The sequence below is a fragment of the Strix uralensis genome, chromosome 2 (genome assembly GCF_047716275.1).
Source record: "Strix uralensis isolate ZFMK-TIS-50842 chromosome 2, bStrUra1, whole genome shotgun sequence".
In the NCBI taxonomy this organism is placed as follows: Eukaryota; Metazoa; Chordata; class Aves; order Strigiformes; family Strigidae; genus Strix; species Strix uralensis.
Window position 1 is genome coordinate 90,059,393 of NC_133973.1, and position 26,698 is coordinate 90,086,090.

At 40.8% G+C, this 26,698-nt stretch overlaps 1 protein-coding gene across 1 annotated transcript; it reads left to right on the plus strand.

Moving 5' to 3' along the window:
• The first annotated feature begins 244 nt into the window (after positions 1–244).
• On the plus strand, positions 245–24,091 carry OBI1 (ORC ubiquitin ligase 1). Its single transcript, XM_074859447.1, has 6 exons — positions 245–929; positions 6,185–6,320; positions 7,285–7,376; positions 8,993–9,241; positions 12,569–12,657; positions 21,744–24,091. Exons 1-6 carry the CDS (start codon positions 858–860, stop codon positions 23,248–23,250), a joined length of 2,145 nt encoding a protein of 714 aa, XP_074715548.1. The 5' UTR covers positions 245–857; the 3' UTR covers positions 23,251–24,091.
• The last annotated feature ends 2,607 nt before the right edge of the window (positions 24,092–26,698 follow it).

A 26,698-nucleotide genomic window follows, 5' to 3' on the forward strand; every position in this document is an offset into this window, starting at 1 on the left:
GGGCTTGGGGGCTTATCCCAGTCCTCATTTCCTTGTTGCCCTGGAAGCCACAGGCATGTGGGCTGTGAAAATCCCACCCGAGCTGACAGACAACGCTTTGGGCCAAAAAGCGAGGGGTTTCAGCTGAGCTGCCTGTGCAGGGGGAGGGCAGTGTGGGAGCCGAGGGGCAATGCCAGGCACGAGACTGCTGCCGGGTACAGGCAACTACAGCTGAACGCGAGGCTATGGGGAAGCGGGGGTCATGCCCCGCGAGTTTTCCCTAGAACATGCTCCTATTTGCTGTAGTAGGGAAAAAAAAAAAAAAAAAAAAAAAAAAGAGGGACATGGGAAACGCTCAGAGGAAGAGTCAGGGGAATTAACAGGATTTATTTAATTCAGCACAATGAGCCCTGAGCGAGGGATAGGTTTATAAGGGGAAAGGAGAGCCCTTGTAACCGCGTCGGCCTCCTTACAAGGGCCCTTTACCAAGCTCTCCCCACCGCGCTGGTTCCCCTCAAGAGGCCGCGCGTAAGCCAACAACTCCGCGGGCCCCGGCCCGGCCTTGCCCCGGCGGGCACGGGAGCCCCCGCCTAGCCCCGAGGCCGGGCCTCTCGCGGTGGGGCCGGCGCCGGGGGGACGCGCGGGGGGCAGCAGCCGCCCGGCGGCGGGCAGAGGTGTGAGGGGGCCGCGGCTCCCGCCCGCCCTCCAGGGGAGCGCTGCGAAAAACGCGCGCTGCCTTCCCTCCTCCGGGCGGCGGCTTGGCCTCGCCGGCTTGCCGTAGCGGGGCTGGCGGGGGGCCGCTGCCGCCGCCGTTACCGCCCGCCCGCCCGCCTGCCTGTGGGACTTCCGTGCTGGCGGAGCCGGGCCGGGCCGCCGCGATGGCGCAGCACGGGCCAAGCGTCACGCTGTCCCTCACGCTGCCCATCACCTGCCACATCTGCCTGGGGAAGGTAACGGCGCCGCCGCTGCCCTTCCCCCTCTGCCCCCGCCTGGGGGCCGCCCGGTGGTGGGTACCGGGGAAGGGGGGAGGCCGGGCCCGCAGCCCTTAACCCACTGGGTTTGTCTCTTCTAACGGGCTGCGGCTCCGCGGTGGGAAGAAAGTTGGGGTGTGGGGTCCCTTCTCCAAAGGCGGGGGGTGTCTCTTCTGCTCGGGGTGGTGAGGGGTCCCACCTCGGGGCGGAGGGGGTCCTGTCCCTCCGGGGGGCCATTCTCGGCTGCGGGCGAGGTTTGTTGCCGGCGTTGGGATGGTGGGAACGGTGCGCCCCCCCGGCGGGAACCTCCCGGAGGCTGTCGGAGGAGGCTGCGGGCCCCAGTCCCCGAGGTCGCCCCCGCGCCGAAACATGGGTGTGTGGCTCCCTGGGTGAAGGTTTTGAGGTTTGTTTTTTCTTCCGGTATCGGTAGCATAATCTGTTTTAAAATACTGGGTGAGTTTGCGTTTGAGCGTGGTGCTATGTCGTAAAGTGAAACAAAGAGGGGGATGTATAACCAAGTAGATTTAAAAAGTATTGAGCGAAACTGCAGCAGTCTGGAGAAGAAGTTTCCGTTTCCTTTTTCTGACCTTTTCTCAGTCCCTTTCTCTTCTCCCTCGGGAAGCGGGAGGGCTCTTGCTAGTCTGTTCTTCTCTAAAAGCCCCAGAGCTACTTTCCTAACTGTCGCTAATTGCTTCTCAAATTCTTCGCTTATTCCCCACTACTTTTTTTGTTTTCTTGCTCTCCAAAACAAACCAAACTTCTTAAAACACAACATTAATTACAAGGGAAGAAATAGCCTACTCTGGCATTTACTGTCCAGTTTCTTTCTACCTCACGGGGCCTTTACTCTGAGACCTTTACTGCTGGAGTGATAACAAAAGAATAGACGCGCTTGATGTATAAAGTAGGTGTAGCGCTGATAGTGGAAGTAGTCAGACATATCCCTTTTCTCAACACTCTCAACTCTGACAGAGAGTGATGCTTTTAGCAACTGTGTTTATTCATTTCTTGGCTTTTCTGTGGAAGCTGAGCAAGACTTCCTGCCTGTGGTCCCGTTCCCTCTCCTACTTACGTGTTTAATGAAAATGGAGGAGTATAGAAATCTACTGTGTCTATAATGCAGAGTGGATACTCTTGAAAAAGAGGAGAGCGAAATCAAACTGACAATGTATTTGCTATTTGAATCTGATCCTAGTGACTTTCTAATCTAAACACTTGATAGATTTGTTAGGTGTTCTCTTGTATTTTGCTACAAAGCCATGGGGCTATTTCAAGCCACTGCTTCATACTTCCACTTCTTTTCTGGAGTTGGTCAGGAATTGATGTTCTGAGTTTGTACTGGAAGACATTTCCGCGTTCTTCTTACTTGGTATCTTGCAGTGAGGTAATATATTAACGTTATATAAGTGAATTTATTGGTGATATCTGTAATAAAGGTATTTGTATGCTTTCCTTTTTTAGATGCGTGAAGCTGTTTAAATTTTGCCAAAGCTGACAGCTCTGGCTGTCCTTTTTTTTAATACATATCTTTGTCTCTAGCTTTGCATCAGAAATAGCGTGGCCAGCAGGGACAGGGAAGTGATCTTACCCCTGTAATTGGCACCGGTGAGGCCGCACCTCGATTACTGTGTTCAGTTTTGGGCCCCTCACTACAAAAAGGACATTGAATTACTTGAGCGTGTCCAAAGAAGGGCAACGAAGCTGGTGAAGGGTCTGGAGCACATGTCGTACGAGGAGCGGCTGAGGGGACTGGGGTTGTTTAGTCTGAAGAAGAAGAGGCTGAGGGGAGACCTCATTGCCCTCTACAACTACCTGAAAGGAGGTTGCAGAGAGCTGGGGATGAGTCTCTTTAACCAAATAATAATAGGACAAGAGGTAATGGCCTCAAGTTGCGCCAGGGAAGGTTTAGACTGGACATTAGGAAGCATTTCTTTACAGAATGGGTTGTTAGGCATTGGAATGGGCTGCCCAGGGAGGTGGTGGAGTCCCCATCCTTGGAGGTGTTTAAGAGTCAGGTCGACATAGCGCTTAGGGACATGGTGTAGTTGGGAACTGTTAATGTTGGGTTGATGGTTGGACTGGATGATCTTCAAGGTCTTTTCCAACGTAGACAATTCTATGATTCTGTGATTCTGAATTTCATTGAAGAACTTAATCAGAAAATGCTCTTCTCAAGAGTAAGTTAAGGAAGAAAAAGTTACTTAGATTAAATTAAGGGAAAAGTCTTGCTGGGGGAGCAGAAAGTATCATGGAGGACTGACATGTTCTGATACTTCTGTGGTTTGTAGCATAGGCTTCAAATTGAGTAGAAGGCCTACCCTACAATCAGAATGTACCTCTTGCCATCTCTGCAAAATTTGCAAAGGACTAACTGCAAAATAGAAACTATTCACTGTGCATTAGGACAAGGGGATAAAAAGAGATATTGAAGAGAAACTCACTCACTAATTTTGACCACTTATTGTTTTTAATGAAGCAGAAATCTGTGGGGGTGGAAACACACGACACGTTGACCCATATTGTTAATGTGAACAGTGTCATAAATACATTGGCAAGGTGTGCAAATAACCATTTATAATAAGAATTAATTGCCTGGATAAATTTCATGTTTGTTACCTGAATGTTCTTTTAACACAGTCTGGGCTATCTTCTAATGTATCTGTATCCATAATTAGTGAGCAGATCAGAAGCCATCTGCATCAGGCTGTTAGGTTTACTCATCCTAGAATGATTGAACCTCTCTCCTGTTGGTTTTGGTGTTGACAGTTTCTTTGGGCTCAGGCACACAATTCTGTGCGTGTTGAAACCCCCTAGGATGTCTGGGGATTCGTTCACTGGGATCAGCGTGCCCACTTTCCCATGCGCCTGCTCCTCCGTTAATGCTGCTTGAAGGTCCAGAAGTGCCTTCAAAGTGACATAGATGTGTACAGGATTTGATTTTGATCTGCGTAGGAATCCCATCATGTGTGGGGGAAAAATTTGGAAATTGCTCAAGATCAAGCCTTCTCAAGTAAGCTGTAGTCTTTCAAGACATTGTGGTCAATTAAGGAACTGAAACTGTGCTGTAATTTAAGTGAAATGGTTTTTTAGTAATGAGTATGTCACGATCTCCCACCCCCCGGGCTTGTCACAGTCGGTTGCTCAGGGACTCAGTGAAGGGCAGCGGCACCCCCAGCCATTGTGTGACATTTCAGTAGCAGCTTCTGCTGTCATCGCGTGGATTGCTTTGTGTGGATCCTGAGCCAACAAAAGTATAAACCTCAGCCCTGAAATGAAACTTGTAAAGATGTGTAAATCAGAAGCACTGTACCCTGGAGGGTAATAAATGTGACTTAGTATTTTGCTAGAGATATGGAGTAATCATTCACTTGCAAGAGGTGCACTTCCATGTCAGGTTTGGGGTAACTGAGGGTCTCTTGCTCCCCAGAGGGGAGACCTGCACCCCTGAAATGTCTTTTCCTGTTTGGATTTTATGTTGTTCTGCTCTGTATCCTGCCGTCAGGATAACTATTCTCAGACTGCTTCTGAATAAGGAAGAAGTACAACTAGAGAAAAAGTTGTTTGTTTTTTTCTACTAGCTACTGGTGGGAAAGCCAGAGAGAGCTCTTTTTCTGGTAATAGAAAGCAGTAAATAACAAGATTTTTTTATTTAATAATTGAAATTGTAATATTTAAACATTTCCAAAGGGTTGGTATGCTAATGCTTGCATTAATTGCAAAGAAGCCTCCTTAATTAGAGGTGAAAGTCTGCAGACACTTGGAGAAATCACTTAGTCTCTATCTGTTCACACCTTCAGTAACTTGAGTTTCTGTTTGTGTATAGATAAATCCTTCGGCTCCCAGGACTGTCATATTAGAGGTTTTAAAAATGTTGTGAATCATGTAATGTGACAGAGGCATAGATAGTAAATTGGAGAACAAGCTGACAGATCTGGGCCTTAATTCAGATCCATGTGCATTTCAGTGGTAAAACGCTTGGTTTTTAGCTTGTGCAACACTGATTGTATGGCTATGATTATTACAGGACAGATCTAACCTGTTTTTTGAAGTGGTTCTTGGCTGTCCTTTCCAGTTGCTTACTTCTCCCTGCCAACATTTCATTTTTCCTTTTTAGTTTGACACTAATAGAATGAAAGAGAACGATCTTGGGGATGATGAGGACTTCTTTTAAAGTTGAAAGGATTCTCTTGAACTTAGGTTTTGAGTGCAACACAGTAGAATCTAACTTCTGTGTCTCAAAACACGTTTCTTGGGCAAAGGCAGGGGTGGAGGAGAAACAAATAATTATTTCTAAGACCCCTACAGATACTAATGTCAAGTTTTAAGAGGTTTGAGAATGTGTATTACAGTAAGCTGTAACAGAAGCTCCAGTAAGACAGATATAGGAGAAAGTCTTTTTCTTCCGTATTGTATTTGGTCCTATACACACTTACTTTCAAACAGGGTTTGTAGTTAAATGACAAGAGAGAATAATGCATTGTCATTAATATTTTCTAAAAGTTTGTTTACCCTGTGTTTCGGAAGGAAAGGGAAAGCTTCTTGAAAGGATCTGTGTCTGATTGGAATATTTAATCCTTCAGTTATCTGCCCCATTCTTGGGTAATGACTTATTTAGTAGCAATGCATATCTAGCAGGAGGCTTGAATTAGTGATTGTTGGTTCATGTTTCTGCTCTGTGGTTTTGGCCCTTATCCTTTTTAAAGCTGATTTCCATGAAGCTGGTTACATGCAGGCTAGAGTTAATCTGTAACATTATCCGTTTCAGTGACACCTCTTCCAAGGCAAAGTGTTGGTTGTTGTCAGGAGCAATCCCTCACTCCCTCACTTTTGGAAATCAGTCAATGCGTGTCTTTTTGGTCTCCTTCTACCTAGGGAGGTGAATGCATTTCACTGGAGTGGTTGGCTGCAGTTCTTGGAGGTTGTGGGGTGAAGGAAGGGTGCCTGCCACGCTGTATTAATGAGCTCTTAGAATCAAGGACCTTAGTTTTGCAAAAATGTTTATAGCTTTGGTGCCTTCAATAATAGGGAAGTTTGGTGGTGTGAGTTAGGAGGTCATTCCTAGCTAGCCCTGTGAAACACCACTGTCTTTTTCCTGCAAGACTAGACTTGCACTAGAAGATGGAGTAGTGTATTTTAGTATTCTGTTACCTGAAAGGGTTTTAAAGTATTCATAGTGTCTTTCTGTTTGCTTTCTTTCCTTTTCTTTTTTTTTTTCACTCCCTTAATATTAAAAGGTCCGTCACCCGGTCATCTGTGTCAACAACCATGTCTTCTGTTCCATTTGTATTGAAGTGTGGCTGAAGAACAATAATCAGTGTCCAGCTTGCAGGATTCCCATCACGCCTGAAAATCCTTGCAAGGAAATTATAGGTAAGGACAACTTTAGGCTTTGAAATAACTTTCTGGTATTTACTGCTGGAGGAGATTCTTTTGAGTCCAAAAATGTCTGGATATTTTTTTTCTCTTCTGTGTTTTTTACCAATGTCTAAGGAAGATCTGACTTTAAATCTTTCCAGAAGCATATATAATAGATACAAGGTAAAAATTCCAAAGATGATGTGTATATTAATGGCTAGATTATTTAAAGTCAGCAAGTAGTCCCTGGCTCTAGTAATTGTTTTTTAAATCTCAGTTGGACAGTGCCTTTAACTGAAAAAAATGCATCTCGCTTGAAGTACTCTACCTATGTATTGCAACCTGTTGACAATAGCATTTAACTGAGAATCAGTGTACTTAAATCCAAAATCTTGAATGAGTATTTGGTCTTTTTTCTTGTTTTGTTTTGTTCACTATTTCGTCCGTTTTGCTCTATTTTTAAGAAGATGTCTCTTAGCACAGAAATAAGACAAAGATACAACATATGAATGAGGATCTGAACTTCCCCCGAGCGAGGAAATAGTGCGATCTTTATTTGACATAAAATGTCGGTTCTGCTGTTTGGTTCTGAGAGAACAATACATTGAACAATCTCACTTTAGAAACTTACAGTGTCTTGTACCAGTTAAATGTACGCTTGATTTCCCTCCCCCCAGCTCTGTTTTAATAGTGCAGTCTTAAGATAGGATTCTGTCAAGGAAAATACAAAGTTGAAAAATTCAAAAGTTGTCTTCCTGCTATGAGGCAGGATTTTGACTTCTAAACGTCACTAATAGATAGTCCTGTTTAACCTGTTCTGAAAGTGAAAGGACTTTAAATCTCCCATGGTAGTAGATTGGTCCGATATTAGCTGTATTTGTAGTTAATAATATGAAAAGCGCTATAAGGTGGACTAGTAGTATTGAATTGCCTGAAAAAGAAACAATATTAGTGTTTCTTTCATCCTGTTCTGCTTTAGGAGGAACGAGTGAAAGTGATCCTATATTTAGTCCGACAGTCAGAAAACACCTACGTAAAACAAGGCTTGAATTGCTCCACAAAGAATACGAGGTAAGGTCAGGGGGAGTGTTTTGACTTTTCAGATGAACTGCAGCTGTTATATTACTGCAAACAACTGGTCCTTTTGCTTTGAGTCGTGTTGTTTTTAATTTGAGTAAAGGTTTATACTGGATCTACATGAAACTCAGCTGCATTAAAATCCCACCTTCTGACTAAGGTTGCAAGACAGCATTTGCTGATGCTTGAAGTGATCCTGCTGAAGTCATGGTGATATTCTCTTTATGCTACCGGTAGCCAAATACAGCCAATTCTATAGTTTTGTGGGAATTCTTTATGCATATTGAGTGTTGAGGACTTTTTGTTTTGTCTTCGATGCAAATACAAACATTTTCTGAAGTAATTCCCTGTTGGTCAGGGAGACTAAATTCCTTGTTAAAGGATATTGCCCACTGTAACCTTCTGGCATAGGTTAATTTTTATCATTGTTGCTTTATAGTTTTCTGAAAGTGAGTAAATGCTTGGAATTTTATCTCCACTCTTCTGCTGGAAAAATAGGTTCTCTTAGGAACAAGGTGAAAAGGTGTTAATAAGGAATATGTTTAGTTTATTTTTTCAGCTGTTGTTTCCTTAGTAGCAGCAGTGTGAAGACATGGCATATTTTGCAAGGAAGCCTGTCTCAGGGAGGAGAATGAGAGAAAGGAAACGGACACTATATATCCTTAACACTGGGGAAGTAAGGTCTGTCTTTTATGACAAGCTTGCCTGTAGCTCAGCGTCTTTCATCCTCTATGAAAGGAGGAGTCAGGAAAAGGAGTTTTCCTGCCTTTCTATTGAAAGAACTCCAAAATCACACAGCTAGGCATAGGATAAATTTAGGGGTTTTTTAAGAGATTTATGTTAAAATGGTTGTTCTCATGCTGGGGGAAAAGAAAAGCACCTGATTATTCATTAAAATATGCCTTGGATTTCTGTAAATGCCATGCATAGCTTCCTTTAGTAATCTGACCTTGAGCAACTCAAGTATTTAAGTTGTGTAGAAGACATGTTTTCAGGATAAATTATTTCTTTTATCCCTTTAATGACAGGCTTTTGAAGGTTTTTGCTTCTCTGTGGCTTCAGACCTATACAGCTAAGAGCTTTGTTCTTTGTATTTTGAGAGTCTTTCCTAAGATGTTGCTATTTTCTTGTAGCTGCAGCAGCCTCTTCCAGGCAGTGTTCTGTCCATTTTGAATCTTGAGACTTTCAGCATTCGAACATGTGATGTTTCAGAATGATGAGAGAAACATTCTCAAATAACAGCAAATGAGTCAGCAGAGGACGACCTTAAGAACACTCTTGATACAGGAAATCCTCCCACAGAGTGCCCTAATAATAGATTCATGCTGCTGAATGCTTTGAAGCTTTTGGTCTGCCCGCCAGTTTGTTCAGGGTCCTTTATGTAGTCAAGGGATTCCCTTCACTAAAACCTTCACTATGCTTGAGTGTGCAGGTTGATTAAAATCCTGCCTAGAGCACAATACATAAGCATACTTGGATATATGTGTAAGTGAAGGCATGCATCTGGGCTTGCCAGAACCCATGTTTCTAAAGTGCCGTGGGAACTTGCCAGTATTATTTAATTAATCACATGCATTATTTTAATTCTTGTGAATTTCTGACACCTTTAGGATGAAATAGAATCCCTGCAAAAAGAAGTGGAAGATCTGAGAGGTAAAAATCTCAGTTTACAGACACAGCTGAAATCTCTTCTGGATCCTACAGCATCAGCTTTGTCTTGCCAAAATGAGGAAACTAGCCAGTCAGCAAATGAAGCGAGTACCAGTGGCCCAGAAACCCCAGAGGAATGGAGCAAAAAACTGAAAGCTGCCAATGATATATATGAAAAAGTGATGGATAATGTGGAAAAGCTAAAGGAGGTAATAAATACATTTCTTCAGCTATCTTTGGAGTGTAACTGTTTCGTGTTAGTTAAACAGGAGTGAGAGCTAGCATGACCTCTGAGTACTTCATAGATCCAGAAGAAAGAGGAAAAAATTGGATTCCACTGACTGTTGTGTGTATCATAGTATTTCCATATAGCCTTTGCAAGTGTCAGATGTTATTGCTTGTTCTAGTGAGTCTTGTATGTGACTCTTCTTCAACTCCTCTGTCACTCTATGACTGTGTAATTGGATTATAGTAGCACTTGTCACCAGTATTGATGACCAGATTTTTCAGGCTTGCAATAATCTATATAATATATCTATTTTACAACATTCAGTGGCCAAACATGGTACAATTGACTGAGGCAGATTTTGCACTATTGCCCTCCTTGCTAGCCGATATTTTTGGTGCAATTTGCTGAGACAGAGTAACTTGACCCTTTGACCGAAAATAGACCAGCTTCAGCATTTTATGACCAGATCCTTTACTGGAAACCTGCAGCTTTTTTTATACATCTTGAATGTAATATAAAAGAAAAACTGATACTGCAGAAGAAGGGATGCAGGAGATAGTCATCTGAAAAGATATTTAAGTAAAAATTGCTTGCTACGTGCGGGCACAAGAAGGATCACCTCAAACACTGAAGAAGTCAAATTTCAAGATTGAAAGGCAAGGTGGAAAGAACTGGACTTGCATTTATTCAAAATGCTGCCTTTATCTCTTCTATTAACAATCCTGGATTGCCTCCTGCAAAACCAAAACATTATGCGTTTAGAACATTTTTGTTGTTGGTAAGCATTAATAGCGTTTACGCTTTTCCTGTACTACAGAATCAGAGGCCTGCGTTATACTGTTCTGACATTCTGTTGTTAATGGGATAGTTCTAGATTTGCCTCTTTGTAGTCTAAAGCAAATTCTGGCCCTGATTGGACTGTGTGATAAACAGTAAAAAGAATGAATTGAGTTTCCAAAATTAGCTTTTTCAGCAGCTTAGCTAGACTCAGACTTAAACTTTACAGGCTGGGATGCATCTTCTGCCCTCCTAAGAGGCTCCCAAGAGCTTCAGAGTCACTTGTAGTTGGCAAAAGGGGATTTGCAGCAAGGAGTTCTTGTCTGCCTAATTTTTTATTCCCCACCCCTACCACAAAGTTAAATTGTACTGCCTCTTTTTGTGTGTGTGGTGACTAAGGTTTTTAACTTTTTCCTTAGCTAAGTAAAAAGAAGAATATAGCAGGGACTGACGGAGGGGTATGTTTGGGTTTTTTTCAGTATAACTTAAGCCTTAGCAAGAAAAGGCTTTTAAGTTTATGGAGTCTCTGAATTTGGTTAAGGGTTAGATACAAATAAAAGTTTAGATGGGTTTTAGGGACCAAGTCTTAAACTGATCATAGAATCATTTAGGTTGGAAGACACCTTTGAGATTGTTGAGTCCAACAATCTCTTCCCATCTGTTCCCTGCTCAGCATCTGGTCAATTCCAGAAGTACCCAAAGTCACTTGACTCTTCTTTAGACCTTATTTCACTTCTGAGTGTGCACTGATCAACCCCAGTCTGAACAGCAAGACCTCTTTCCCACCTACACTCAATCTGGAACCAGAAACCTTCTTATCCCCTAAAGTGCCTGACTCACAAGCTTCAATGGCCCATCACTTCCCATTGAGACAGAGTCCCTCAGAAACTGTTGTTGCCATCACTTTTCTTTTTTTTAAAACCAGACTGAGTCAAGAAATAGCAGCCACCTTTATCACTTAATGTCCTAGCACAGAGACTCTCAAAGTAGGCATTATTACTTTGAGTGGAGTCATAACAAGTATGGAAGTGGTGATACAAACCCAGTAGTAGAAATGCTAGACACAGTACACTCATTAATAATGCAGTTGTATGAACTGATTAATCTAGACATTGTGCTGCAAGTGAGGATCCCTTGCAGATTACTGTCTGGGAGGGTAGAGCACTCTCTGAAAGAGGGACACGAAAGAGATTCAGTCCTGCCTTGCCATGTGCCAGGTGGATGCCCAACCTACCAACTCTACACAATTCATGCAGTTTTCTGGAGGAATGGTGTGTCTTTCTCTCTTGAAAGGTCTTGGCCACATTGTCAAATGGTTTGATGCTCATTTGGAAGTGAGGTGTCCTGGATTCTTGCTCATTGCTTTCAGGATAGTTTTTTGTGCTTTTCTTTTTTAAATGCCAAATAGTTGACACTCAGGCACCCAAGCCCTGGGCTCACCCTTCCCATTCCTTCTTTACCAGAAGTCTCTATTTACTCTTTCTGCCCCTAGAAATACTGTGGTGTTGGCTGGAGGGGGCAGGGGGAATGTGTGTTTATTTCTTTCTGCTCCATTCCCCCTACTCTCCACTGTCTTAGCCTCACCTGGAGAGGATGCTGGGGATATTTGTATAAGCATTTAAGAATTCTCTGCCTCTCTTCTTGCACTGTTTGATGCTTCTGGAAAAGTACATTTCACTCCTGAGCCCAGCTGCATAGCTCCTTCTTCGGATCTAACTCTAGATCATACTTTTATTATGCCATGGAAGCGTCATCTAATTAAGGCTATGAATTACAAGTCTTGGACTGGTGATGCTGTTTTCAGCATACAGAGACTGAGCAGACTATGAAGTACAAGGACTGTTCTCTGCTTGTTAGGATAGTGGCATTCATTGTTCTAAAACACAGCGACAGGAAAACTTCTCTTTATATGAAGTATCTTGTTAACAAGGGTGTCTGCTGAACTGAGAAGGAGGAATTGACCTCAATTCAAGGAGTAAGAAGGGTTGTGAGTCAGGAGCCTTAATCACAATGTCCTGGAAGAAAGTGAAGAAAGACTGCAAATAGCTTGTCGTAATGGATTTACATCGACAGGATAACTATGCTTTAAAAACAAGCCAAAAAACCAAAGTAACGCTACTCTAATTTGGAATGGAGGAAACTGTTCAACATTAGTTTTGCTGATACCTGCACATTGTAATGTTAATGTACTTAACGTATTTAGTCATGTGGAAAAAAAAAAAACATGGAATTGCCATTAGTACATCTCCTTAATGACTTTCTGTGCTAACTAACATAGCTGTGTTTATTTCCCTAGATAGGACACTTGCAATGTATTTTGGGAATATAAATAAAAAATGTCTGTTCGCTATTCAGTTTTGCAAGCCATTTCCCATGGTGATTTTTAAGTGGTGTCCCTGTCTGAAGGCTGCTTCCTGCCTTCACATTTCTAGTTCTGTCTCTTTAAAAAGGAGAAACAGCTTGTCCTATAAATATTAGAAGCCATTTCTGTTTTACTGTATACTTATATTTTTCCTTTTCTTTTCCTTAGGCAAATAAGAAACTGAGCATGGAAAACAATAGCCTTTTAAGAGAGAATTTGCGACTAAAAGCCGAAGTTGATAGTAGATCACCCCAAAAGTATGTGAATATTTTAAAAGCTATCATATTTTATTTATAGACTGTTTTAACTGTTGTAGGACTTTAACCTAAAACTGTGGCAGTGTACATGCTGTTGCATATGTGTCTCCAGGTGGACTTTGGAATTTTTATCCTCATAGACTTGGGTGACAAATGCAATTTACAGAATAGCAGCAAGTCTACAGTGAAGGAATATGACATTACTACAAGTGCTATTCCTTGTGTTATCTGGCCAGTGTTGAAGGACTGGATTTATTAGTTGAATTCTAGTTAACTTACTTTTGTTATTGGCAAATTTCTAACTCTGGTATATGGTCAAAGTAGAAGGTCTGTCACTGAGTGCGGATGTTGTGGTTGTTGTGTGTTTGGTTTTGTTTTGTTCTTCCTTTTGCTGCCTTCAGGATTTGTTCTGTGGACTTTAGGCTCTCTATTCAAGGAAAGTCCTTGATAGCTTTGTGTCTGGGCAAGATATGTAGAATCGGGCTTCAGCAGCGTAAGAACATCATTCCCAGAACTGACACCTGTGTTTAATACTCTGTCTTAAACAGTTAAAACATCAGTGACAATGACCTCAAAAATCAGAAACTTTGCTATACTGGTTACAGCTGTGTGCTGAGGTACCTCTCCTTGGAAGTACTTTGTGAAGCAACATGTTCATATTTTTAAAGTTGTGTTCCTTCCTTTCATTGGTTTTCTACCTTTTTTCTCTCATTGATTTAGAACTTAGAAAGCTAAGAGCAGCATTGGCCAAAGGTTTATAGGGTGCTTTTGAGGAGGGGGTTTGGGGGCACCTGTGTAACGTGAGAAGAGAACTCTCTGGATTTTGTTCTTGTTCACGACTCACTTGCTGGAAGATGAAATTCATCCTTATAGAGAGCTTGCTTGCCAGACTGCTTGTCATTCAAGACCACAGGAAAGGAGATGCGTGATACTTGTGCTGTGCTGTTAGACGCATAAAAGTACATTCTGCCCTGAAGTCCTCTAATAAGGGAGATAGACCCCTGTTTAAGGTCTTGGCAGTGGAGAGGGCTTTAATGACACGAAATATCTTTTCCCGTAATATTTGAGAGAGAGTTGGCAAGGATGGCAAACTTGAAAAGTAAATAGATATAACTAAATAAATCCTAGAAAAGAAGACCCAGATCATCTAACTTCGTTTTTACTTTACTGATGTCAGGTAAACTCCCCAGTGGAGAGAATTTCTGTTTCTTCTAGCTTGTGCAGGCTTTACTATCCTGTTGCTCAGAAAAATTAGATACCGCAGGGGTAGGGGTGTGAAGAACTAGTCTTTGTTGCAAGCTGATTATTTTCTCATCTTTTGCCAGTGTGGCCTAAACCAATAGCCAGTCACTTTCTTCTTTAGAAGTACAGATATAGCCAAATGTTATTAGAAATTGGACAGTGTCAGGGTGTGTTTTGCAACCCAGATGACAGCTAGATTGGCTTGTCCATTTCTCTACTATTAAAGTGGAGTTTTTTTTGATAGTCTCCAGAACAAATAGTCATGTTCTACCGGTCTGTTGGGAATGATCTTTGGCCCACACAAACTGTAGAAATGTGCATGGGAATTGAGCACATGAGTTGGATTAGGCTTAAACTGGGCCAGGAACAGTTCAAATGCTTCAGGAGTGTGGACAGTTGCATGTCTCTGCACTGCTTTTGTTATCATCAGTTTTGGTTTACTTTGAGCCCAGTGGTGTACTACAAGAATTTATATGCAAAGAAAAAATTGTCCTGGAAGAAACCCTTCTGCACCTTAAATTCAGCAATTTTGATTCATCCTACCTATACCCATTCAGTCCTAGTCATGTCTTCTGGACTGAGTTTGTCCAATTCTTCTAGATAAATGTGATTTAAGAGAAGAAGTAAACTTCTGACTGACTTGTTTTTGCTGTACTCTCAGGACTCTCCAGTGTCTATGATTTTTCTGAAGCAATAGTGCTTAAAACTGCGTACTAGATTCCAAATGAAGCCTCAGTAGCACTAAGTAGAGCAGAAAAACTGTCGTGTGTCTTGCTACAACATCTTATATTGATATCCTGCAATACCTATATAAGCTATCTTATACTGATATCCTGCAATCCTTTTTGTTGCTTTCTTTTATCTGGCACTTCTAGTGTAAATGGCCGGTACCAGTTCTGTTAAATAGCTACTTAGAAAGTTATGTTCCTGCCTCATTTTGCATTTGTGCTGCAGATGTCCCCTTTCAAAATGTGGGACTTTACCCATTTATTTGCTTTCTTCAAACTTATGTCTTGATGCACATGTCAAACTTAAAACAATTCTTTTGAATTCCAGCTACATCCTTCAGGTGTTAGGAAGTTTTTCCCATCTTAGCATTGTTAGCAGATTTTATAAATTAACTTTCACCCCTGTAGTCATTAGTGTGGTCAATATTTAGACCAGACCTAACAACAAGACATTTTTAAAATGTTCTTCCAGTTCTGATGGCAAACTTTGATAATATCTAAAATATCTTTCAACTAGGCTTCACACACTGAGCAGAGGTTGCAGTAACTGTTTTCTTACCTTGCTTATGAAATCAGAATTGAAGGCATAAGCATCAGAGCCCAATGGTATCACTATAATGAAACTTTCCAGGGCAGGTACACTGATTTGCCAGTACAGTAGTTTCAGTGTACTTTATCCAGAATTGTTCAGAAGGTAATTTTTGGAAAAAGTTTCTGAATGGCGCTCTAGTACAATTGAAAATAGCTATCAGATTGGATCTTTGTAATTTAGTGTCACCACCATTGTTTCATTTGTCATATATTTCTTAGCTTCAGATTGTCAGGTATGGATTCATGCTTAAAAAAAGTCTAGGTAACTAAAACTTGTATCAAATTATTTTTGAAAGGATTTGTCAGTATTCAGTCCCCTTATCGCAAATGTAGTTAATTTTGTACATGATGACATTGAGGCTAAATATCAAAGCCTAAATTATTTTAGTAGGCTTTGCTTTATAGCAAAGGAAACACTGACAGGTGAATGATCCCTTTGTAACACAGACTCTACCTCTGACATCACAGGAAAAATATAATTAGCCTACTTCAGTGGTCAATAAAAAAACTCCTTTTATCATAGTCTTGAGTTGTTTGTTTGTATCCATTAAAACCTGCTGAAAAATGTCACGTATGTCAATAAAATTGGCATTGCATCCATGTCAGGGATTTTTACACAGTTTTTTAATTGATGATGCAGATTGATTAGGTTTATTTTTTTCTCCTGAAACATTTTGGGGAGTAGATCTTCACCAGAATACTACACCACCATATAGTTGGGACATAGGTCTGAAAAGCGAGTAGGGATAAGTTTCTTGCTCTGATTCTTAACAAAGACCTTTGTTAGTCTCCCAGTTCTCAGGCAAATCAGACTGATTTTTTGGTAGCTGTTGCTTGCTCCTTGTTTGTCCTTTCTCTTGAAGGATTTTCAGTGACTTCCATTTTCCTGATACAGAGCAGGAAAACTTCTAAAACTTAAGTTTTGCAGGATGATAAAGCCCTATTACTTCCAGCTCTACTTAAAATAGAAAACTGTTATGGCTATTGGCAAGGCACAATGGATCTAAAAGCATTTTTGGCAAAGGGATGTTTGCTTTTTACCTGAAGGAAAATAACTAGCAAGTCCATCTACTCCAGGGTATAGTGTATTTTATGAATGGTTAGATTCAAATTAGCTTGAACCAGACTTCTAGGCTTCCTAGGAGTCTTTCCCCTAAATATTTAATTTCTTCTGCCAGTTAAAATCCCAGTCTGAAAAACTATCTGTAACATGCAGAAAATTGTTGCATTATCTCTTTTCTCTGGTTTTATGAGTTGTTTTATTGTCACTGTCTAGGTTTTTGGGTTTTTTTTTTCTCCAGTTCTACTGTTTATCTTGTCTAGATTTGTGAATTCAGGTACCTGCACACCGAAATCTAAGGCTGTTGACTTTTTAGGTCATTCTGTACAACACTGAATTTTTGTCTAACTCAAATATTTCAGCTCATGCCAGACTACTTAATTCAGTCTGCGTTTCACTGAGCCTACAAACAGGCTTCTAGTAACCTGTGTCCGGGGTGCAGAAGGGTAAGAACGCTGCTATCTTCCTTGATAGAAAATGGAGCTTCTTTCTCAGCTCCCTGCAAGCTTGCTGTCCCAAAGGAGTGGTCATCTTCAAAGACTAGTTGCCATGTGGCCTTAAAAGTAGATAGGAAAAAATGCTATTTAGTAGCCTTCAAAACATAATACTAAATCCTGAGGAAGTAAGTACCCACTCCAAGCATGAGGATCTTAGCTTTAAGCAAAATGGGTAAGGACATTCAGATCTCACTGCTTGGTTTTTTGGGTTTTCTGGTGGGTTTGTTTTTTTTTTTAGTAATTCTGAAGTAATCCTTTCTGGCTTATGCTATTCACTGACCTCAGGTAGAATCTGGCTTTCTTACATGGAAGACCAGTGTTGCTTCACTGAAAGGTAGTAAAATGCTTGCAGAGGCTTTGCACCATTTGTCTGAACTCACCCAATTCCCTAAGTGAAAGGAGAAGCTCTTTTCAAAGAATGTACCTTGGCTGTTCTTCTGTTCAAATACTGCTGCTCTACAGTCATCCAACAAACAGTAAAGTTTACCCTTACTCATGTAATGTGAAGAAAGTGGATTTCCCTAATGCTTAGGAGAGTTTTCATGAGGAAAGCCATGTGTCTTCAGATTGGTTTCTACTGTCTGAACTGTGTGATGGAGGGGACTTACTGCCCAGTATTTGCTTATATTGAAAATAACTTGTTCATTTACAAGCTTAGAAAATGAGCTCTTTCTTCGCATCTAACTGCAGAACGCAAGTGAAAAATGTGTATCTAAATGATGGGACTGGGTTTGGTTGTGCATGCTGGCATTGCCCTGCTGTCAAACTGTGACAAGCCCTGACTACAGTGTCATTTCCCACTTCTCACCCTTCATTTGCTTTGGAGGATGGATCATGCTCATCTATCTGAGCTTCAGGGCAGTCCCCAGTCTGGGCCATCAGGTGATTAGAACTGGAGAATCATCTTCCATGGCATCCTTGCAGCCCCAGTCTTCTGTAAATGGTTATACAGGATAATTATTTGCTGCGGCTGCTTACTATCCACAAAGAGAAATGTTTGTATTGAGGTTGTGTGGTTTTAAACAGAGTTGATAAGAGTTAAGGGCTCAACTAGATAGATATGCTACAGTCAGTGGTCACTGATGTGTGAAAAGAAAATCCTAAAGCTGAATTCGCAGAACTGATAGATAAGAAGAGAAGAAACAACTGATTTTTTTTTTCTTTCGTAGGTGAAAGACTATTAAACTTCCCAAACAGTTTCTAAATGGACATCTTCAGTACTCAAACATAACTGAGGGAGCAGTGGTGGAATAATGTGAAAGAGGGTTACTCAAACATAGCTATAATGTTAGTCTTCTTGCTCACTCTAGGTGAGAGCTGACTACAACTTTCTGATTCTTGTCAAGTTATAATCCTTCTGGGACTAGAAGAAGGACTCTGACTGAGGAAAGTTCCTGAAATACAGGGTTCAAGTGCTCATCTAGACATCCGGTGCCACCTCAGACACTGTAACATATCCAGTACACTTAGCTGGTGCTGGCAGCTGTGATACAGGACCTATAAGACGTGTATCCTTCCAGAGTGATAGCTGGAGGCTAGCAGTCATGTAAAAGACCTTAGGCCATCTAAAATGTCACTAGGTGTCTGTGCTGAAGGATCCAAATCCCACCTGAAATGTCTTTCTGTACACTTCAAGTGACCACTAGTTTCTCTGGGCTTTCAGTTTTCTATAGAAGGAATGTACTTGGAACAAATGCAGCATGGTACAAACTCATTGTTTAAGTGATACAACTAGAGAACAGGACCCTAACACTGAAAATACTTTGTCCATACATAAGGATATGAAAAGTGCTCTTTACCACATGTATGCCAAATACCTTAACTTCTACTGAAGAACGTATCAACTTGTTACCAAGTGTGAAATTGTTCAAATACTTGAGGAAGAACAATTTATCTAAAGTGTCAGGCCAAACTTTAATTTATTTTCATGTAACTGTACAGCATTCTATTATTATTATGATCAGACCATAACTTTTTGGCTGTGGCACAGCTCACTGTACATCTGAAGGGAAAAGAGGAGGAAATCTCTTAGGAGAGTGGTTTGGGGAAATGGGGAGGGTTCTGGCTTCTTTAACCAAAATATGCATGTCTTAAACTGTTTGCTGACCTGCCAGATCAGTCACTAAGACACCTACGTCATGCTCTGGTTGGGAGTAATTGGTTTAAACATGTGCATTGTAATATGGCTGTCTTAAAAATCCATGTCCTTGAAAATTTGGAAAATAAATGCATGAAAGTCTCAAAGCAGGAACAGAAAACAGCTACTGTTCTGGTGCTTAACTGCAGAGGTAACTGTTTGTAGGCAGCATGTCACATGCTCCATTTCTGAAAACCAAAATTCCCAAGCACGTCCCTCCACAACAATTAACATGTTAGTGATGCTATTTTGCTTTGAACAACATACTGTATTTTTTTCTAACCTGAGGACACTTGTTATAAAAGTTGCACTTGAGAATACAGTGCTTCTTCCTCATAAGCAAATCTCAGGCTGTCACTAATGCCTCTTGCATTAAATAAACATATTACACCACTCTTCCATTAAAAAGGAATTGCCAGGTATGCATATAAATGTAAACATGTTTAATTTTTATGCCAAAGTGTCTGTTACAGCAGACCCCAGAAAATCTTGCTTATTTTACATAAGCATTTTTCCCCATCTCTCACTTGGCTATTAAGCTAAATTATTTTTTTTATCATTTTTATACCCTTTATTAGGCAGCATAGGGTTTCCTCCTGTAAGGCTGTGTGAGCAGGTCTGTTAGAGAAAGGCAAAATAAATACTTTTGGATCACTGTAGGAAGCAGAAAGGGTCTTGCTTGGGCCCTGCTGTGCTACAGTGTCTCCTTCAGTATTTTAAACCAAAATCTGAGTTCCTTATACTGAAGGAGGGAATAAGCCAAAATGTGTTGTATATGAGGATGCTTATTTCATTGTAACCCCCTTCACCTGAAAATATAATTGAAACATTCCTGAGCTGCCTATGATTCTGCTTTTATGTAAGTTTCATAGGGGAGAGGGAGAAAGTCTTGTGCACCTTTTCTCCCATTTCCCTCTTGCATGCAACCAGAAATGGAGAAACTGCTATAATCAATTGAAAAAACTTGTTACCCATAGAGTAAGCAAATGAAAAATAATCTGTCTTCATTTTTATGAAGACAAAGGTACTTGGGTAGAGATAATGCAGAGGTGGGGAGTCCTTGCCTTGATGGAGTTCCAGTCCAGCCACTGTGTTTTCCCCCGTGTAGGGGAAAAAATCTTACTAAGTGAACACCTCTGTTTTAAATATAAAATGACTACCTTGTCATTTCTTGTCTACAAAACAGTGAGTGGAACATACCAAAATGGTGTGGAGCTTCAGTTGATCTGATTTAAAAAGCGATCACCTAGCAGTTCTGTGAAAGAACCAACTTAGACTGTTGTGTGAATCTTCTCCACCACTGAACCATCTACACCAAAATCTTCAAAGTCCTTTACATATGCAGAAGCAGTGTAACGATGAAATACATCAGTAAATCTGGTCGCTTATGCCAGATTTGTTTGGGGCTTGTGATACCCCTTATTCCTTTCCCTGACTGCCCACTTAACTGTATTGCAGTTGTCAGCATAGAGCAGTTTCCTACTGCTTTAGGTTCAGGAGTTGAATAAACAAAATAGAGTTTGGTTCTTTGCTGGAAATGCATGTGTAGATTCATGGATGTTTTGTCAGCATAGTCACAGGCCACAGATAGACCACCTTCAGACCTCACTGGTCTAAGGGTTGCAGGGGGGGAGCATTTTGCAAAGGGGTGAGGGGATGGAATGGGGAAAATGGAGTGTGAATTCCCTGTGACTCTGAAAGATGCTGAAGGAGGGACAGACAGACAAAGAAACAGGGTGGAAATTCCAGGCAGTGTTTTTGCTGGAAGAGTGAACGTAAACTTGTGCTGTAACATGGAGCTGCAAGATGGAAAGCAGAGGTTAGTGTAAGTCCACATACAGAATTGTCATTTCTTTGTGATAGAAAACCTTATGTGTCAGAGTTGTAGGCTGGCTGCAGGTCCTTCCCTCCTTCCTAATAATACCAGAACTTTAATTGTTTTTTCTTTCTGTAAATTGAAAGCCTCGAATGGAGCAGGGAATTCCCTGGTGCCCACCTGTCAGTGACAGGTTAGAATTAGTCAGGGCATATAGCTGAAACCTTCACCTGCCCTCTGGGGAAGGTCAGTCTTGAAAGCTGGTGGAGGATGGGGGGAAGGCAAGACCATATCTTGGCAGTTGAAAATGTGCTTAAGCTGGAAGCCCCACGAACACACAACTTTCACAAACCAGAAGTGGTAGGTTTTTTTGTATTGGAGTCAAGGAAGAAATTAGATTGTTCCAGTTGTAAAGCTCAAAAAAAACAAGTAACTCTGAAGTAAGTGGAAGTACCATCCACACAGTGGCTGAGAAAAAGCTGTATATCTAACGGGAACATAATTGAAATGGTCTATGTAAGTATTTAAACCACCTCAAAGGACTATTGCAATTTCTGAATTTCATATTGGCATTTTATGTTTGACAAGGTGACATTGTGTAAGAAATGTATTGTAAAACACTGCTGTACTGTAGGAAAATGATTGAATGTAAATATTTCAAGATGTGGACCACTGTTCAAATGTTATCATAAATCTTTGCCATTGTTTTAGGGGATAATTCTTCATGCATATTTGAGTTGAATTGATAGAACCAGCCCCTGGAAGGGTAATCTGCTTGTTATTGCTTTACTACCACTAATAGTTTAATTTTGGCTTTTCAGGTATTCACATCCACCTGTACATTATATATGATGATTTTTTTTTTTTTCATAACTAGCAGAGAAAAGTTCTGACTTTTGTTTTCAAATTAACAAGAGTGTTTAATGGCTTTGTTCTTTCTCGAAATGAGCTTGCAAAGCACCACAAGAATGGCTTTTTCCAGCTTAATATTTTTTTTCTTTTTTACTTCTTGCAGGTTTGGTAGGTTTACAGTAGCTGCACTTCAGTCCAAAGTAGAACAAAGTGAACGTGAAATGAACCGTCTAAAAAAGGCACTGGAAAGAAGTGATAAATACATAGAAGAAATGGAGTGTCAGCTTTTGCAGCTGAAAAATGCAGGCGAAGGAACCCAGACACTGAGTGCTGTTTGTGAGAGAGCGCTTTCCACAGATACTAAAGGAGCTGAGAGCAGTGAAGATACAACATGTTTGAAAACCCAAGTTGAGGAGAAAAAAGCTTTGACTACCAGTCAAAGTCCTGACAGTCTTGAGCAGCTGACAAGTGGTGGAACTTCTTTAAGCTCTTCTAGTCAAGATGGTTCAAATGGTTCAAATACCCAGTGTCCCCCAAAGAAAGAACTATTTCCAGGATGTCATGGGGTTCTCCTGGATGAAAATACTACAAATATGGATGGCTGCTTAGAAGAGCAGTGGAATAAAATCGAGGAATGTACCCCATATAAGGATGAAGAAGAACTTTATGATCTTCCACCACCATGCACTCCTTTTCTGTCTCTCAGTCGCCTTCAGTTGAACACTCCTGATGGAAAAGAAAATGCAAGGAAACCATCAACATTCCTGAGGAAGCTGAAATTTGAAGAGTTTTGTGACACTTCAGATGATTGCAGCAAAGATTCTCCAGAACACAGCACAAGCAGCTGTAATAGTGGAAAGAAGCTCAACTGTTTTACTACAGGAAAATCAGGTTTTTGGGCGACCTGCCCCACAAACTTTGCTGAGAACTTAGATTTTGGTGAATCAGAGCAAAATGCAGTAGCTGGTCAGTCAGATGAGACAGCAGCAAAGTCCAGTGATAAAACAAGTTCTTGCTTACCTAAAAGGCTACATACTCTCTGCTCTTCCGAAATGAACCGCACAAGAACCTCCAGTGAGGCATCTATGGATGCTGCCTACCTCGACAAAATTTCCGAGCTGGACTCAATGATGTCTGAGTCGGACAACAGCAAGAGTCCATGCTATAATTTCAAGTCCTCCGATCTTGATAATTCTTCAAAGTCAACAGAGTGCTCTAAGCTCCTGAATGAAACTGAGAAGAAGCTAGAAGGGATGAATGAGGAACAGAGTATGAAGTGTCCAGAGACAAGCGATCTAGCAGTTGACAGAACTGGCTGGAAACCTGCTATGTTTTCCATTCTCTCCCCATCTGAGCTAGATATGAATGACCACTTTCCACTGTTTACAGGCCAAAATGTAGCAGCTAGTGATATCAAACCTCCAAACTGTTTATTTCAAAGAGACTTTTCCCAGAGTTTACTGTTCAGTAACTCACAAAGGTTGTTTGAGGAACAAAAGTTTGGTTCATGTTTTTTAAAGATGTCATCTGACCTGCACAATCAGCTTAATCCTCCTTGGGTGTCTTCCTTTATAGCTGAAAGGAAAAATAAAAATGTCAGTCAGTCAACTAAGAGGAAAATTCAAAGCAGCCTTTCCAGTGCTAGTCCATCAAAAACCACCAAAAACTGACTCTGCTTGGAAATCGAACGTGACTCAGTCGTCAACCTGCAAATGTTTAATATTTACAGGTGAACTTAATTTTTAATGACTTCCATGCAATCTGATCCTGTCTTTTTCGACTATGTGAAAACTGAGCATTCCCTTGCCCATTACAAGCTCTTTCCTAGGGAAGAACCATCCCAGATTCTTTTCTTTGGCTGGGCATTTTGTTTACTTGGGGATTTGGGGGTTTTGTATGTTCTTTTTAAGTTTTCAGGTTACATGATCTTCCAGTTGTGAGCACAGCTAATGACTCCCCTGAACAGGACAGTTTTAAGTGGTCTTTCAAATCAGTCATTTATGTAAGAACTTGTTTTAAAGGTTACGTTTCCCATTCCTAAAGATTACATTTTGTGCGTGGAAGGCAGCTACTGGCTATATATCCTATGGATTCCTCAAATTGCTATAAAACAATGTCAGTTTTGCCATAAAACTTGCCTCCCAGAGGAAATGTTGCTGCTTGGACTGTTTCATAGCACTGTACTGAAACTCTTGTTTTAAGTGGGTGTAAGGTAGCAGCCTCTTTCTTTTCAGGGTTACAGCACGTCAGTTAGAAAACATCTCTTCTTTAACACTGCAAACATGGCTTGTATTTTTTGAAGTTAAGCACAATTTTTAATTTAGTTCCCAAAAAGCATTGTTATTCTAAATGTGTTTAGTATGCCTGTATAGACCATAAAAATGGGTTTGTATGCTAATGACTTGTTTACCTAATGTGCACTGAACATTTTACATTAATACTGTACCATTTTACATTAATACTGCATGCTTTTCTATGTGAATTGAATAAAACATGTTATAAGCACTGTAATCCTTGATGTTGCCTCAAATATTGAATTAGCAAAAAAAAAAGAATGGGCAAACTTTTTTTTTCACCCACAATTTGGAAAATAGATATTGTAAGTTTTGTAAAACACAAATGTGAGCTTATACACACAAAAAAAAAAAAAATCAAATCTCCTTTCCTGCTCCTTGTTAGACATATTACCGTTCCAGTGTCAGCATCGATACAGTTGATGGAAATGGCTTTCGGCCTCTCTGGAGGTGACTCTTCCATAAAGTATTGCATAGGTCAACATAATGTGATGGCCCACTACGGGCAGGAGACCTAATTAAGCAGCAGAGCAAAATTGGTTTCTTTGCATTATTGTGTTTAAGGTTTTTTTAAAGGGCATATTTAATTGCAAGATGCAGGTTTTTCTTTCTGTATAGACCTCTGATGGCATTTCTTACAAACAGGCATCCTCACCTCATCAATTACCTATGATATGAAAAATCCATAGGCTGCCTTTTGTCCCTTTGAAAGAAGTGATAGCCACTTAGAAGATTTCAGTAGATAGGCCCATCTTTTGTAAAGTTGGGTCCTGTAAGCAGTTTGAACAAGAACTGCATTTTGCATCGTAATGTGTACGTGCATTTGTGCTGTTGGTGTGTTCATTCTCAACTGGGACTCTTTTTTGAGAAGCAGCTTTACCAATCGTCATTCAGGCTATACATGCAAGGACCCTTTCTGGGTGACCAGCAGGATGGCATTGTGCTTTCATATACTGCTTTCAATCTACCACCTGAATTTTAATCTTCACAGAAAAATCTAGTTGTTCAATTTTAACATGTTCTTCAGAAATTAGGAAGCTGGCAAAAACATCTGGACGTGAGCTGCTACTTAATTTGACTGGTTTTATTAGCAAGTCAAAAAAAGGCTGCCTTGATTCAACTCTGGGAGAAGAGGAAAGGGCTTCTCAGAATACATCTCGAATACTTTCTTAAAACACCCTTGTATTGCAAAGCAATTGCAAATATGCAGTAAATAAGTGTTAAGGTTGTTTTGTTTCACTGTGGGGTTGGGGGGATTGTGTTTATGGGCTTCATTTTATACTCCAGTATATTTCTGATACACCAAGTAATTTTCAGTGGTGGAAACACGAATACAACTGGTATCATACCCGAAATCAAACTAGAATAAAGGAAAATGGGCTGTTTTTCATGCTACTTTCTAGTCCTTTGGACAGGAACACTGCATATGGGCTTGCTCTTCAACATGGGTATTTTGACTTTACATGTCATGCAGCTTGAATGGATAAAAGAGCCAATCCTAAAGTGAAAAAAATGCCGAAGATCAAGGTCATCAACTTCATATCTTATTTTCAAGCAGGGACAGAGTGTGAAGCATTTCAGGCCAAGTACTGGCTTTTCACTTGGAACAGTTGTGGGAGCACATACATTGTCACCTGCAGCCTCCCAGCTCTCGGCCGGTAACTTCCTCCGTTGTGGCAAGAAAGTTATTGTAGTTGTCCATAATTACATGATTTCCAAGCTCTCTCCTACCCTCAGATCTCAGCTATAGATATAGTTAGCAGATTGTGACTGCATCCAGTGCTAAAGTAGGAGCATTTTATGTTTCACAAGTTGTAAAGCTGAAACAGATATGAACCCTTGTATCTTAGTCTTGTTTTGTTTGGCTGGGGTTTGTTTTGAGTTGGTTTTGCTTGTTGGTTTGGGTGGTGTTTGTTTCTTTAATTGAGTGCCTTTAAAGCAACTACCACACTCTAAATTCCGCATCTTATTTGGTTAATGTAGATTGTATTCCTTTTGGCTTAAAGTTTGACAGAGTGATTGGTGCAATATCAACTCAAAAATTTAAGCTGTGGTTTCTTCAGTTATAAGTTTGTTGGCCATACATGGTGTTTCAATTCCATAGGCTGCCTTCTGTCAGTGCTGTGCTTGCCTAATCTCTTGCTGCACTTACCATGCTCTCTGAATAAAAGGGCCTAAAGGAGAGTTCATTGCTGTTAGTTTTTTATGGTAGTTACCCAGTTATGTAGTAATATAGAACTGGAATACACAAGATCTAAAACTATTACAATTTTGATTAAGACAATAGATATTTCAAAGTGATGTAGAGATGAGACCTATGATGTCTAATGATATTTAATAGCTCATAAAATTTTTACTTCATCTAATAATACTTACTGTACTAAATATGAGGCAACTTGCAGGTTTTAACACAGATCGCTCTCCAGGAGCATTGGTAACACAGGAGAGGGAGATTGCTACCGGCCTCAGTTCGTTGCCAGTGAAATCTGTTGGGTTATACCTAAGAGCAAGAACGCCAAGCAAGGTCAGGTTTTCACTTTGTTACCAGCAGTTTTACCTGCACGCAGTCTGGCAAGTGACCTGTTCTTCCTCCGTGATTCCCTGGTGGCCTTGCGAGAGCCCAGTGCTGCTTGCTATTGCTTCCTCAGACGGAAGGCTGCTGGAACGGCTCTACCTACCAGCACCAGATACTGACTTGGGCTGTGCTGGGTTTTGAATGTGTTCTGTTGTCTCTTTTTAAAGTATCTTTAAAAAGGGGGCAAGGGGGACAATGCATAGCTTGTATATGCGATACAAGGTGTGCTAACTTGCAGCTCCTTTCCTT